Genomic DNA, 15,757 nt, shown 5'->3' with positions numbered 1-15,757 from the left:
ACGCAGCACAGAAGATAGTTCTGAGTTATTTTGTACTTCCAGTCATGGTTGTGCCATTTCCAGAGGTGCAGGACTTTTTACTGCAGTGAAAAATGACCCTACAGTCTGTAAAAATGTGACAACAGTAAAAAATGCTAAGAAAACTTTTGGGGTTCTGAAGGTTGATGCCCCTGTAGTCAGTAGTCTACAATAAATTAGATGTATTATTCTACTGCAATCTTCCATATATGTAATACTTTATATCTACTAGTATAAGTCTGTTTTTTATGTCTGTCATCAATGTTCTCTCAGTTTACTCGTTTCTCTGTCATTGTCTGTTGTGCTGCATGTCAGTCTGCTTCTACTTCCCACTCTGTGAGAAAACTAAAAGCACTTTGTGATCGTTTCTTCTCAAGACAGACAAGCTACATTCCAACAAAGACACCGTGTTCTTCAGGGACGGCGTACGCAGAATAGACTTTGTTCTGTCTTACGTCGATGACAAAGATGGAGAAAAGAAGCAGGTACGTTTAACAGAAAAACTGTCATTACTCGACTACTCAGCATTTTATAGTGTCACCACTGTCTGACTGTGGTGCAGCTGACAATGTTATGCAATTTAATACCAGAACAGGAATGTGTGGTGCTGCAAAGAGGAAGCGAAATTCAGCAGATTTTCTGTTGACATAACATACGTCATCTGGCACAATTACTGAAATGATCAGATTTTTAAGTATATTCTGTGTTGGGTGATAGCAGGAAAAATGAGATCTGCTGTCTGTAGACTTAACAAGGATGCAGATTTATGTGTCACTTATGTCACATGACCAACTGTAGTGTGTATATATAGTATAAGTATAAATCATGTGATTATTGGTCAGATGTAGGGGAGGACTGAAGGAAGAAGTCGTTTCATACAGTTCAGCCATGCTGGTATCCTGTCTGTCAATAGCTTAGTCAGGAATAAACTGAGATTTCAGACATTAATCATCATTTTGCATCACTGCTCACAACTGTAGAGTCACCCAGCTGCTGTGTCAGGAGGTTGTTAGCAGAAAGTAGTACACATGGACACTACTTTTTGTTTAGGGCACTATTAAATGGATCCTAGACATTCACATAAACCAATGGATAATAACTATAGTGGCCTATATTGCAAAAAGAGAGTCATTTTGGACACAGACACTAGATAGTGAAGCTCGTGAAGCACTTAGCAGCTTAAGAGTCAGACACTGGTGACTCATAATAATAAAACCACTTGTCTAATATTGTGTAGCTCCCCTTTATGGTGCCAAAGCTGCTGTGACCGGTCAAGGCAGGGACATGGGACCCTGGGGAGTTAGTAGTGGGTCCTTTGGAATAGTTTTTACAGTATATCAGGTCACATTGTCCTACTGGGAGAGGCTGCTGCTGTCAGGAATTGTTTCTGCTGTGGGGGTGTGTGCTTGGTCTGTCACAATGTTTAGCAGTTAAGCAGAACATTGCATTATATTGAAATGATCTATGTTATATTCACAGTTAATTTCCAAATTACTCACAGCATATCAAACTTTGATTTATATCAAACATTTATTTAACCAAGAGGTTTCCTACTGGTTGTATATCAATATAAAGTTAAAGATGAGGATGTATCAATGCTGTTTTCATTTTATTCCTTCTTCTCCCTTTAAGCTTTATTTTTAAGAAAGGGACAATGTGCATTAATCAACGTTTTAACAAATGTAAATGCACCCGAGTTAGCAGAAAAGCCACTTTCCATCAGTAGTCCCTCCACCTGTTATTAATTGGCATCCTAAAATAAAACGACAACAATAAGAAAAACAGTGTATAATACAAGTTAAAACATATTACGAATCCGTCAATCAATGTTCACATCTTTGGCTATTACCAAGCCATTTCTTGGCATTATACATCCCAAGTTTTCCTCAGAAAAATATTTCAAACAGAAGTTTAGGCAGAAGTTCATAAATTAGTTATTCTCCAGCTGGTTCACTGGAGATCAGGTGATGTGCACTTTGTCATGATTGCACCTGAAATTGGACCCAAGTCTGTCAGGGTTTCTGTCCTGCACTAACATCCAACATGACCATCCAACAGCTGTAGTCTTTTAGATTCTTAGTTATTTCTTTACTCAGCAATTTTACTGCAGTTTGTGTCTGTGTATGCATTGTTTTATTTTAATTAGTAGTTAGACTTTTATGGATTGAAAGTACATTCAAATGCCACTTTGCGTGAGGAAAGTAGAAGGTTTTTATTAACCTTGCCTTACAATGTGGCCTGTTCTCTCTATATCTGTTATCCAGGGTCACTTCAGTGCCAGTTTTTGGTAAAAATTTGCAGGTTAAATACTAAAATATAAACGTGCCCCCTGATGCCCCTGTCGTATTTGACTGATGCTGAGGTTTTCCTTCTCCTTGTGTCTGTAGTTAGAAGTTTTAACTGTGTCCTGAATCCAAATTGGCACTTTTCAAAGTATTTTTGTCAGAATCCCGCCCACTTTTACACCCCCTTCATGCCTCTGGCCAGTTTCCAGAGCACACTTGAAGAAAATCCATTTACAAGAGTTTAAGCTGTAAACTTGACAAACGAATCGTCAGATGGAATGAACTGCAAAACTTATCGGATGAGGATTTTGTTAAATTTCTCCAAGATTAATAAGTAAAGGAGAATACAAGGTGAGATTGTGTGAGTTTGTGTGACTTCAGTGTTTGTGGTTTGTGTGTTTATCCACAGGAAAGGAGGAGAGAGTTTGAGGCCAACCTTGAGAAAGCAGGACTGGAGCTGGAGACGGAGGACAAATCAGTAAGAAACGCATCCACGGAGAACCTGCTCCACCTAGTGGCCAGTTTGCTGAGGCACAACAAGTGACAGAAAAATGTCTTAAAGGGATGGTTCCTCCTCACAGACATCAAACTGCCACCAAGTACCTGAAGGAAATAAAAGAATCCTCTCAAATGGGTAACAATAGAGTTTAAAGTATATTTGTTCACTTCTGTTCATTCTTCTATCAGGACTCCAAAGACCAGAAGACGTACTTCTTGAAGATCCATGCTCCGTGGGATGTGCTGGCCACCTACGCTGATGTCTTAAAGATTAAAGTTCCCTTCAAGGAGAGCGATATTCCTCATGGTCAGGATGTCCCGCTGGAGTGGCTCTCGCATCCTTTCCGACTGCCGGATCATGTCATGCATCCACAGCCGGACTACTTCACTTACCCATTCGACAAGACAAAGACTGACTTCTTCCTTATCAGTGACAAAGACACCTTCTTCCCGCCATCCACAAGAAACAGAATTGTAAGTATTTGAGAGACAAATGGTTTTGGTATAGTGACAATATCTCTTAAAGATTTGCTACTAATGAATGGAGATGCATGTGGTACAATAGAAGACTTTGTAGAGGTGATTGTTTATTTTAGCATTGTGTAATCTTTTGGTAAAATCCTTTCTTTTGGTTAGGTGTTCTACATCCTGGCTCGCTGTCCGTACTACAAAGAGGGTCGAAAAGACAGAGGCAAGACGGGCATCAAGCGATTACTCAGCAATGGCACCTACACAGCAGCCTTCCCACTTCATGATGTAAGACACATTCAAGTAAACAACAGCTTTTAGATACTGGAACTCAACTCTATGAGAATTTTTCCTTTATTCAGCTGCTACTTTTATCTACGCTTCCTTGAAGATTAAGATTCAATATGCAAGATTTATGATGTGATGCACAGAGTTCAAGTCACCCAGTTCCATATTAAGTACTAAGAATTTATACTTCTTGGAGGACACACAATATTAAAATGCTGCTTATGCTGTATTTTAACACATGGCAGATTAAACAGGAGCAATTCTGTAAAATATGTACATAGTGTTGTTGCTACTGTGACCTTTATTTTAAAAAGTGGTTCATTGTTGAATTCAAGACTCCAAAACTCACTTCAGTTCTATTTCTATCATTTTTTCTTTGTGCATGTGCCTGTTCCAGAGCCATAAACTGTTTCCACTTGGAGGAAAATGTGGTGAAACTATTCTAAAAATGTTCACAGTAAGACAGGGTTAATGGAACATTTTGACACTTTATGAAACACACCTATTCACAGATTTTTTTTTGTTTATAATTTCCAAAGATGTTTTGCTAAGCAGCTTGTATGACGTCGGCCCTTTCGCTTTCAGTGTCGGTACTGGAAAAAGGCAAGAAACGCTGAGTGTGAGAGTGAACGCTACAACTTGTACGAACACTGGGCCAGATTCCTCTGCTTTTACAAAGAGCAGCCTCTGAACCTCATCAGGTGAACAAACAGCACACTCAGGACTTTACATTTATCACGATTCTGACATTAAATTTCAAATTTTCTGAGTGTGTCGTGACATTGAAGTGGCTCATTTTTTGCAGGAAGTACTATGGGGAGAAGATTGGGATCTATTTTGCCTGGCTGGGCTTCTACACAGAGATGCTGTTCTTTGCAGCCGTCATGGGCCTTATATGTTTCACCTACGGAGTGCTCAGTTATGATGACAACATATCAAGGTTGGTACCAGCAGACGGCTTCATGGAGCTCATCCTGTTGAAACTATGCGGACACCAAAACATTATATCTACAGTCAACTGTTAGTTTGTTAGTTGCACAGAGCTAAAAAACAAACAAACTGCAGTTTAATACAGCAATCCTGCAATAAGTCCTTACTTCATGTTCAGTTTACGTGGAAAACTGCTGATTAAACTTTATGATCACTATAGAAGATGTAGTTGGTGGTGCTATTGAGTATGTATTTTGTTGTCCATCCCATTTATGTCAGTGAAAGTAGGATAAATAAGAGAAAAAAACATCTGTATAAGGTAATACAGTTTATCAAGCACCAACAACTGCAGCTTCCAAAGTCATCATAAAGTTTAATCAGCAGCTTTTAAAAGCAATTTCATTTAAATCTCAACATTAGAGCATCCATAAATGTTGGATTTATTGCAGGACTGTTGTATTGAACCGCATTATTTTAAATAAGTGTGGCCAATAAACTGAAGTGTATGAGTGACACATGGTGGTGGCAGCATCATGATGTGATTTGATTCCAAAGCTAGCATTCATACTCTGTTCTAAGAGCCTCCATACTTCGGGAAAGGCCTTACAGTATACAAGATTTTAAGCTGCAGATATTTCCCCCCATTTGGGTACAAGGGCACTGGTGAAGTAAGATACATTCCAACTGCTGGGTGGTAAGATCTGGCTCATGGTCATGAAAGTTCAATTACACCTCAAAGGTGCTCGATATAGTTAATATCAGGGTTGTTGTGTTGAAACAGGAAACTGGAATAAGGGACAGAAGCTATACAAATGGCACCAAATTAAAAATGGTCTGATCATGTGTTTTTGTCCATTTAATGTACATTTTCAGGGGGTATTTAGCAGTCTTCCCCTTTTCCCACCACAAACCATGAACTGAATAAAGGATGCATTTCTATTATGCTTAAAAGTCTAATATGGACATTCAGAGACTTGAAGAATGCCTGTTGATTGAGAACTTCATTCCAGATGGATACAATTTTATTTTAAAAAACATTTTTAATTTACATGCCTATGTATACATTTGATTGTATGTATATTCATGTATTTCTATTCTTTTTGTTTGTTTGTTTTAGCCAAGAAATATGTCATCCTAAAATCGGGGGAAGAATTGTGATGTGTCCTCTTTGTGATAAAAAGTGCCCTTTCTGGAAGCTCAACTCCACTTGTCTCTCATCCTGGGTAATAATTTCACTTGATATATTAGCAAAGTCAAATTTAAAACTCTTAGAAAATGGTTCTGTTTATGTCTTATGATGACTGAATATTTTTTGGCTAGAGCACATTTATGATACCAGATACATGAAATAAATAGTATCCTGCTGAGTAACCAGTATGTCGCCCTGTTTATGCCCAGCATGCCACTTCCTCTTCCTCTCTAAGGTACTTATTCTTCTCCATATTCTCTCTTCCAGCAATCCCATCTGTTTGATAATGAGGGAACGGTATTCTTTGCCATATTTATGGGGATTTGGGGTAAGTGTCAGTCTGTGCTGCTTTTACTGTGTTTAACTTGTGTCAAAGATCCAATGAAAGCCCCCTCCTGTCGGACAGATTTTCACAGTTAAAGCCTTTTCACACCGAAGCACCGACCTTGACCCAAACTCTGCTCCAAACCAGAACAACTTGCCAGCACAATTATGTTGTTATGTACAAGCGGCAGGATAGTTTGCCAGCACGCTGAGGGCCTGAAAACCGGTGTCTAGCTCAGTGGTTAGCCAAGAAGTCATGAGAGTCACGGCACAGCTGAAACACATTACACTTCAAAAAGCCAACACAGGAATGTTGGGTTTGAAGTTGGAGCTACGGCTTGATTAAGATCTGAAAAAATTAATGGACACAAACACACTAACATCATAAAGCCAAGTTCTTATACAGCAAAATCTATTTGGTAGATGTGATTGTCAGGCATAGGTGTTATAAATAGTCTTTTTTCTCTAACTATTTTTCCAGTAACTCTGTTTCTGGAGTTCTGGAAGCGGCGTCAGGCCCGGCTCGAGTACGAGTGGGACTTGGTGGACTTTGAGGAGGAGCAGCAACAGCTTCAAATACGGCCAGAATTTGAGATCCGATGCACCAACAGGAGACTCAACAAGATCACAAAGGTGCTTTAGAGCCTTCTTTCAAACAAGACAGTAAACATAACATTCATCATGCACTCTCTAGCTTGCAAATAGACAAGTTTCAAGACAATAAAGTAATAAGAATTTATTTCCTAGGAAATGGAGCCATACCTCCCCGTCACCAGCAAGTGCGCTCGCTTCTGCCTCTCTGCAGCAACTGTCATATTCTGGGTAGCTGGATATTCACCTTATTTGTGTGCACAATTTATATGGTGCAAAGCAGGTAATTCAGTGCCTCGTCACATATTGCCATTGACTTTATGCATGTACTCTCCACAGATTTCTCTCATCGTGGCCTGTATTATTGGGGTCATAGCATACAGGCTGGCTGTTTATGCAGCCTTTGCAAGTATCATCAAAGACCCTATGAGGAAGATCCAGCTGGTGGGCAGATTCATCACTCCACAGTTAGCGACTTCTGTCACTGCTTCCTGCATCAACTTTGTCATCATCATGATCCTGAACTTTTTTTATGAGCGGGTGGCCATCTGGATCACCGATTTGGGTGAGGAGATTTCATCAGAAATACAAAGAATGAGAGAAAAGAGGTCATTTTTTACACTTATCTACTATCTAGTGTTGACTGTAACTGTTTGCTTCTTGCAGAAATCCCCAAAACCCACCTGGAATATGAGAACAGGCTGACCATGAAGATGTTTCTGTTCCAGTTTGTCAACTACTACTCATCATGCTTCTACGTGGCCTTCTTCAAGGGTAAATTTGTAGGTTACCCTGGCGACTACTCATACATGTTTGGCAATTGGAGCAATCTGAGAAATGAGGAGGTGAGTTTTTGTGGCTCTTCATTCAAAAGAAAATACAAGTTTCTTTGTGCTCTGAACTTGAGATTTCTGGTGCAGGAAGTAATGAAGTAAAAGTATGTTATGTAAAATTTAAAAAGCCTTTTTCTGTCCTAGTGTGACCCTGGAGGCTGTCTGATAGAGCTGACCACGCAGCTGGTGATCGTCATGACGGGGAAGCAGCTATGTGGGAACATTCAGGAAGCCCTGCTGCCGTGAGTCCTTGACTGTCAACTCATTCGTCAGTGTAGAGAAAGCAGTAAACTGCAAAGAGATAATACTTTTGTGCATCTGTTTCATGTCATAAAATATCCTGAAGCTTCCAAAAACTGTAGATTTTTATGTAGTTTGTCATTATATGCAGATATCCACCACAAATTTAAAAACAAAATTACCCACATGAGGGTCGATACAGATTTACCAAGTCATTGACTTGTTTCATGATCATTATTAATGTAGTGTAGAGATATCACTGATATTCAACATAGAGTTGGGATACTAGACAGGGAAATACACATGATCTGCCACCTATCACTTTAAAATAATACTTTCATAAGCAAATTAGAGCGGTAGACCATCCTCGCTATCAAAACACACAAGTTAAAAGGAAAACACACTATTAATTCAGTTTCTTTGTTTAAGTCTGGTGATATATTACCCAAATAACAATCAAACACAAAAGCATTTTACCCACATTAAATCAGCAGAAACCAAATACAAAATCAGAGACCAAATATCAACAGAAAGCCACATTCTGCATCCTGAAAAGAGAAATTGAATGCTCCTGAATTAACTACGTAAGACAAAGCCTTCAGATGATTAAGATTCCAGAAATGACAACTGAGATGGTGTTTGTATAAAGAAATGTGTTTAGGGGAGGTGATCAGTCTGTTAGGCCTTTAGAAGGATTTCATTCCAGTTTAGATCAGTTCTGAGAAGTATGGCTGTGTTTGTGAGGGGCAAAACAGGGTAGAAGAGGAGAGCAGGAGGGATAGAAGACACTAAATTAAGACAATAGAAGGGGACAAGCCTGGAGATTTGCAAAACAAAGAAGACCTACCTTAACAAGGGTCCAACAAAGACGCAGACGTCCACCGCTGCAGGTCAAAGAGCGAGCTGAACAGTTATATCCAACCCTGCTGCTGGGATCAGCTCATAGTCAGCAGTTCCTTATTCCTCAGGAAACATCCTCAAATGTTTGGATCCAAAGTCACTCCATTTTCCTTTTATGCGTCACAACTGTAAAGCAAAGATGACCACAAACAGGATTAGTCTTCCAAAGATCTCCTGTTTTATTAACTCACTCCTCACTCTCCTCCTGCTGCCTCTGTTAGCTTTTTTTAGCTACCAGGTGTGTCACTTCCTGCACAGGTGGGAAAAAAGGACCATACAGTGCATTTTCTTTCTTTCTGCCACACTCTGCCCTGGTCTGGAGAAAATATCCGTTTAGATAAAACGGCCAAGAAAAAACTTTAAAGGTTAAATTCAGAATCCATTGTTAGCTATGTCCTGAGTGTTTGGTGCATAGATGGCAATGACTTCACAGAAGACAGTGTTTGTAAAAAGCCCCAAATCACACCTTTTACATCAAGTTTAAATCTTCTGATGTGTGTAAATAAGCGGTGTAGTAAAGTCTGAAGGAAAGTCATTTAGCCAGATGCATATAAAACAAACAGTGAAACTTTTTGAAACTTTTAATAAAAGAATCGGAAGTGCTGAGATGATTTCCTAAACTTTAGTTCACATAATAATGAATGCCTATTTGTTGGATTTGGCCAAACATGACAGAGAATAAATTTAGTTGCCATCTAATCATTTCACCATCATGACTCCCTTCGTGCAAAGAGAAGTCTGAATTTACCCCCATTTTTTAAAAAATAACTGCCAGTTCAACAGACAATTGTTTTCCATGCAATTGTTGATAGGTTGATACGGAACTGGTGGAGTGGCAGACGAGGACGTCACAATCCTGAGAACCATTACAGCCGCTGGGAGCAGGATCACGTTCTGCAGAACTTCAGCCAGCTGGGCTTGTTCTATGAATACCTGGAGATGGGTGAGAAGCTTGACTGATCTGGATATGTCCATCCATCCTTTAGCTACACACAGCTCAATCCTAACTAGTGCCGCAGGTGGTGCTGCATATACAATCACACTCACATTCACACAATTTAGACAGTTTAGAGATACCAATTAACCTCAACATGTTTTTGGACTGTGAGAGGAGAGGAAGCTGGAGAACCTGGAGAAAACCCACACATGCACAGAATGAACATGCAGACTCCTTGCAGAAAGATCCCAGGAAGGCTGGGATGCAAACCTCGAGCTGCAAGGCGAGGATGCTAACCACCAAGCCACCATGCAGCCTGATCCTGATATGTTTTATATGAAATAATGAATTATACAGTCTTGAATAAAAACTTACATATGCTTATACATACCATGTATATCATGACTGAAACACGTGTCATTGTCACAAAAAAAAATTCTGCATTTTGGTTCTTTCATAGATGTATTATAGGTCTTCTGGAAAAATGACAAAATGAACAACAGTAAGGCCATGATTTCATGCAATTAAGAAAATTTGCTAAACACAGCTTTCTATATCACCAAAAGTGATAATTCGTGTAGCTGTGTGTATATTTTTGACCCAGCAGGTGATTTTTACAGAAGATCTATAATAAATCTATGAAAGAACCAAAATACATGATGCACAAAATGCACAAAAGACAAATGTGCATCAATGATTCCATCACAATAAATTCAGAGTTATAAAAGTCATTGGAAACTCAAGACGGCCATGATATATATGATCTTTACAAGTGTATGTAAACTTCTGCTCACAACTGTAAGTGACACATCTCTAAAGACTTATCAGGAAATGCCTACTAACAACTAGTGCTTTGTCTTGTATTTGTCTTTCTTTTCCATCATTCTCTGACTGTGGCTGTCCTTGCTGTCATTTCAGTGGTCCAGTTTGGCTTCATCACTCTGTTTGTGGCCTCCTTCCCCTTGGCTCCCCTCCTGGCCCTGTTCAACAACATCCTGGAAATCAGAGTGGACGCCTGGAAGTTCACCACCCAGTTCAAGCGGCCAATGGCTTCCAAGGCCCGAAACATCGGAGCGTGGCAGGAGATCCTCAACGCTGTGGCCATTTTGTCTGTTGTTACCAATGTGAGTTTTTCCCTCTCAGTAATGTAAAAAAACACTCACACTGACTGAGCACCTTTACTCTACAGTCCTTTCTGCATTTCCGTGTACGATAAATTATTCATTGTAGCGCTGTTTTTCATAGTTTTAGCGGCATTTTACTTCAGCAGCAACATTTGACTGACAACATTTTTTGCTTCCTTTTTTCCAGGCTTTCATCATGGCATTCACCTCAGACATGATCCCCCGCATGGTGTACCTGTACGCCTACAGTAAAGAGTCCAGCATGAGGGGCTACGTCAACAACAGCCTGTCGATATACGACATCTCACAGATTCCAGAGCGCAACATGCCAGAGGACAACTGGTTTGATAACGCCACCAGCACCTGCAGGTATTAGAGCTTAGAGAGCATGATTGGCATCTATATCCAAGTTGTTTTTACAGTTTTAGCAACTTTACAGCTGCACTAGTCAATACTGGTCTATAAACAAAAGGTCAAAAGACAATACTGTATTTGATGTGGCAGGAGTCACTTGTAGTGGCAAACCCACAGAATTTTTCCAGACTCTGTAGTTCCTCATGTTTTAATATGTTTCAACTCATTGCTTTGATTTTATAGCCTGCAACACTGTTGTTTTGATTCCTGCTTCCAGCTGCAGCAGGTGGCATTTTTCTGTAACAAGCTTTATTAAACGCACTGTGAACTGACAAACAATCAAAGACAGGGCTTATGAAAACCCAAAAATAAAAACGAGCTAAATTAAGGTTAAAAGTTGAAAACTGGCCTAAAACATGACTCTAAATGTGCACTAGTGTTCAAACAGGCAAATGTTTGCTCACATTTTTATTATATATATTTGATACGATTATACTATGTCAGTGGTTAAAAAGGACAGCTGTATGCTTGAGGCATTTTCTAAAGGTTTTGTTTATCAGTTTGTTAGACACTGTTGGCCAGAAAGGTGCAACATCTGAATAAATACATTAAAATTTTTGAATTTCAAATGTTTATATGTGTTATTGGAGCTATTTGATAGGTTTACTGATGTGCACTGGTAACTCTGACTCTAACCCACACATTTTATTTTAGATCGGACAATGGGCTACACAGTGGCTCGGTGGTTAGCACCGTTGCCTTGCAGCTAGAAGATCCCCAGTTTGCGTCCCTGCATGTTTGCAAGTTTGCATGCTCTCCCTGTGCATCCCTCCCACAGTCCTAAAACATGCTGAGGTTAATTGATAATTCTAAATTGCCCGTAGGTGTGAATGTGTGCTTGTTGGTCTCTATGTGGAGGCCTGTTATAGACTGGTGACCTGTCCAGGGTGTCCTCAGCCATCGCTCAGACTCAGCTGGGATGGACTCCAGCCCCCACAACCATAATAAGGATTAAGCTGTGTATAGATAATAGATGCATGGATGACTGTACAATGCTCTCCTGCTTGTTATTTTGTACAGATACCGAGACTACCGTTATCCTCCGGGCCACCAGAGGGAGTACACTCACACCATGCAGTTCTGGCACATCCTGGCAGCCAAAATGGCCTTTATTATTATCATGGAAGTAAGACAACAGCTTTTTCCCACTACTTACTCTCAGAATTATCCTCAGAATCAGTGTAGACTAAATATTTCCCATGTGATAACTCTCCTCCCTGCCTGCAGCATGTGGTGTTTGTGGTGAAGTTCTTCGTGGCCTGGATGATCCCGGACGTCCCTTCAGATGTGAAAGCTCGGATCAAACGAGAACGCTACCTGATTCAAGAGTACCTGCACAACTACGAGGTGGAGCAGCTCAAACTGCAGCTGAGCGCCAGTTTCATCACAGAGCCGCAGTCAGAAATGACCTTAACGCCGGACAAGCATGAAGTGTTGTCTGAGTGCCTGTAGCCCCCCAGTGTCACAACTCCAACTAACCAAATCAGAAGTGGACATTACTGGGAGTTTTCTTTTCAGTGACAACACCCACACAAGGGCTTGTGTCTTTGAGATTTAAAAAAAAAACGCTATTTCTTTGTTTTTGACTGGATGTTAACACTTGCCACGATGTACTCCTATATTAGGATCTGTATAGAGGCATTCAAAAATCTTTTGTTTGTTTTGCTTAAAGCCTGCTTCCCTTGTGGATGAAACATCTCTGTGCCATAAAAGACAAACAAAGAGCTGAAAGAATGCGACGGCAACTTGTAACGTTTTCCATTTAACCTCTTCAAACTCCCCATTTGTCTGGAAAGAAATAACCCTTGTATTTCCAGATAGAGTTAAAGTTCGTGAACATGTGAGGTGTATTTACCCTTTAAAGAGCTCATTTTGATGTCATCAGCTTCATTTTCTGCATGTTATTTATCCTGTGAGAATAGAAGATGAAGGACTGGGTTATGTAGGGAAGAAAGCTGTGGGGAAAAAACTATGGCTGGAAATTCATATTTAACTATGAATGTAGAAAACACTCAGACTTACATATGTTTAAATATATAAGAGACTAAACACAAAAAGTAATAGGCAGAGCTTATTCCTTAGACAGCTTCACTATGGTTCCTTTTTAAACCTTTTTTTAAAAAATTGGTAGCTACTTACTGTCTTTCCACTGATCTATAGCTGGACTATTAGATTGTCAGCTTTTGAGCGTGTTATATTTAGGGGAAAGTTCTTTTTAAAAAAACTGTGCATTTGAAAACCAAGTACCTCGGTCATACTGCAGCGATACTGTAACAATCAGAAGAGTGGTGTTGTTCATTTCAGCCTGAGTTTCAGTAATACAGTGAGACAGTAGCTGCAGGCTCGTGTCTCATGTGTTGCCAACCTTCTGCAGGACCAATTATAAGATTTCTACCAAAAAGAAAAAGGACTACATGAAGAAAAATGTTGGCAGATCAGGACAGATCTTTTGTTTAATACAATCAAGTTTGAGTGGATGACGCTTTACTTTACTGCTCCTTGTGTATGTACTGAATAGCCTGCGGTGTATTTGTGTTTTCACATTATTGGCGTCTCTGTATATTGCGGAGATAAACAGAGAACAGGAAGGAGAACTTCTTTGGTGCATGTGAGTGACGGTTTCAGTGGACAGAAATGACTATTACTAACCAGTTCATACTAACTAGATGGTCACCAAGTGTTGCTGTAGATATAAAGTTTTGATATATATTTAAATGGGTTTTAGTGCAATTAATTTATTGATTTGTTTCTCCTCTGTAGCCTGAAGTGTTTAGAGTTACTGCATAATCCTTGTTTTAAGATCTTTATAGGTTTACTCGTACGCCCTGATTTGTTACATTTGTACTCTTCATCGCCTCATAAATTGCAACTGAGCAGTGTTAGTTCAGACATTGGATCATGCAAGTTATTACTTTGTGAAGGGACCAGACGTGAAAAAAATTCGTTATTCAAACATCAGATACTTTACATCTTTTTCTGCTTATGCTTTACATTCATTTATATTTCTGTGCTTATATTGGAACATCTTTGCGAGTGATGCAGTCTTTATCAGCAGGACATCATTTGACGGTGAAAAGCGAAGCCTGACTCGCTCTAATCTCAGGACTGAACATCTTCTAACATTGGTCGAGCATCACTTGTTGCAAATGTGTGCAGGGGGTTCTGACATGATCCCGCAAAGGTGCACGACGTATTTCCCAACAAACCAATGCCTTAAACATCTGTGTTTACTTGTTTTTTGTATGGATTTGTATCGACAAAGTTTCCTATCTGAATTCCGAACCTGTTTCATATCATTTGTTGCTGCTGCTATGTCGTTTGCAACGTAGCTGTTTTCTGCATGAATCAATGTTATGAGAATATTTTGCCAGTTACGTTCTAAATTCACTGTAGCCTATTGGACAGGAACTTAGTAAAGCTGTTAATATTCACAATAAAGAAAGAAAAAACTACTTGAGTTTGAGTTTTCTTTGTTTTTTGCAACAACCGGATAAAGAAAACACTGCAAGCCTGTACAGCAGATGTTCCCACAACTTAAACCATGTAACATAATAAGTAAGCACATAACAAACATTAAGTAGTAATGAAATCATTCCATATACAAGTATTCTGCTAGTTTTTTCCACGATAAAGCAAACTATTTACAAATTCCCAAAGACCACATACCTATTCTTACTCATTTACAAAAAAAAATTAACTTATGACAGGTTTTGAAAGGACTTATGAAAGTGCAAAACTTTCAAAACCTGCAGAACACAAGATCATTTCTACTTCACACTGTGACTGTGCTGGAAACTATCATATCACACTCGCAATGTACACAACATTACAAAGTGAATCAGGACTGACGTCCAAATTAGCTGCAATGCTCATGGATGCTGTCAGATTTTAGACAAAGTTAAAACCTTCCCAATTCCAACAGGTGAATATAGAACTTCTGCACAAAAAACGTTCTTCTCAGTGGAGCTGCAACATCACGACTATTAAGCAAAATGCACATAAATTAAATGTGATTAAATAGCAATAAAACGCAACATAAATAGAAGAAATTAGCATTAATAACACAAAAATGAGGAAAAACCCAGAAAAATCTGAGGCTTTCATTTTCAACCACCAGGTGTCGCCCAAAGCCCACAAATAACAAGAAATGAAGAAATGAACTGATCGCTTTTCTTTTCTCTCTTTTGTCCTTTAAGGCAAGATCTTGATCTTAAAGGTACATTATTGCTATTATTATTGTTGTTATTGTTATCATTATTATTATCATTATTATTATTATCATCATTATAATCACTATTTAAATCTCATACAATGTTAATAACAAAATAAAAATAATGACTTTAGAATTTTCTTGGTGCTTCCGTGGAACATGTGGTTGCCTGGGGGATGAAAACAGGGGAGACGCTTAAATTATTGATGGATTCCTGCGTTGGGGAGAGGAGCTTGTTGGGGAGGAAATCCACTCCTGCTCATTTGGTTTCCATAGCACCGCCCTCAGGAGGGCTGCAGCTTTAACATCTGGGGTTACTGTCCTTGTTTATGATGCTTTTTTAAACATAAAAACAGCGCAAAATTACAGGGAAAACGCACATAATCGAACCAGTTTATTCACATGGCGCATTATTAAGGCTGCGAAATAAAGATTCGACCGTGTCACATTTTCTCCTCCTCTCTCTCCCTCCTCTTAATGTGTTATGAAATTACGAATAGGGACAGAC

At 39.3% G+C, this 15,757-nt stretch overlaps 1 protein-coding gene across 4 annotated transcripts in view; it reads left to right on the top strand.

The window, feature by feature from the left end:
• ano5b (anoctamin 5b) overlaps positions 1 to 14,491 on the top strand; it is a 29,832-nt gene extending 15,341 nt beyond the window's left edge. For 3 of the 4 annotated variants that reach the window (XM_023263189.3, XM_023263188.3, XM_055012418.1), the window contains 19 exons: positions 396 to 503; positions 2,713 to 2,781; positions 2,991 to 3,275; positions 3,438 to 3,557; positions 3,955 to 4,014; positions 4,143 to 4,258; positions 4,363 to 4,497; positions 5,605 to 5,710; positions 5,944 to 6,004; positions 6,482 to 6,633; positions 6,748 to 6,822; positions 6,931 to 7,156; positions 7,258 to 7,436; positions 7,569 to 7,666; positions 9,377 to 9,507; positions 10,420 to 10,625; positions 10,813 to 10,994; positions 12,060 to 12,165; positions 12,267 to 14,491. In XM_023263189.3, the coding sequence (XP_023118957.1) occupies positions 396 to 503; positions 2,713 to 2,781; positions 2,991 to 3,275; positions 3,438 to 3,557; positions 3,955 to 4,014; positions 4,143 to 4,258; positions 4,363 to 4,497; positions 5,605 to 5,710; positions 5,944 to 6,004; positions 6,482 to 6,633; positions 6,748 to 6,822; positions 6,931 to 7,156; positions 7,258 to 7,436; positions 7,569 to 7,666; positions 9,377 to 9,507; positions 10,420 to 10,625; positions 10,813 to 10,994; positions 12,060 to 12,165; positions 12,267 to 12,491 (2,640 nt within the window). In that variant the 3' untranslated portion in view covers positions 12,492 to 14,491. The remainder of the gene's footprint in view (positions 1 to 395; positions 504 to 2,712; positions 2,782 to 2,990; positions 3,276 to 3,437; positions 3,558 to 3,954; positions 4,015 to 4,142; positions 4,259 to 4,362; positions 4,498 to 5,604; positions 5,711 to 5,943; positions 6,005 to 6,481; positions 6,634 to 6,747; positions 6,823 to 6,930; positions 7,157 to 7,257; positions 7,437 to 7,568; positions 7,667 to 9,376; positions 9,508 to 10,419; positions 10,626 to 10,812; positions 10,995 to 12,059; positions 12,166 to 12,266) is intronic. The other variant, XM_023263191.3, reaches the window with a different exon arrangement.
• The last annotated feature ends 1,266 nt before the right edge of the window (positions 14,492 to 15,757 follow it).

The sequence above is a fragment of the Amphiprion ocellaris genome, chromosome 1 (genome assembly GCF_022539595.1).
Source record: "Amphiprion ocellaris isolate individual 3 ecotype Okinawa chromosome 1, ASM2253959v1, whole genome shotgun sequence".
NCBI classification, from domain to species: domain Eukaryota; kingdom Metazoa; phylum Chordata; class Actinopteri; family Pomacentridae; genus Amphiprion; species Amphiprion ocellaris.
The sequence above is the reverse complement of the archived record's forward strand: the minus strand, read 5'-3'. Positions and strand labels throughout refer to the sequence as shown.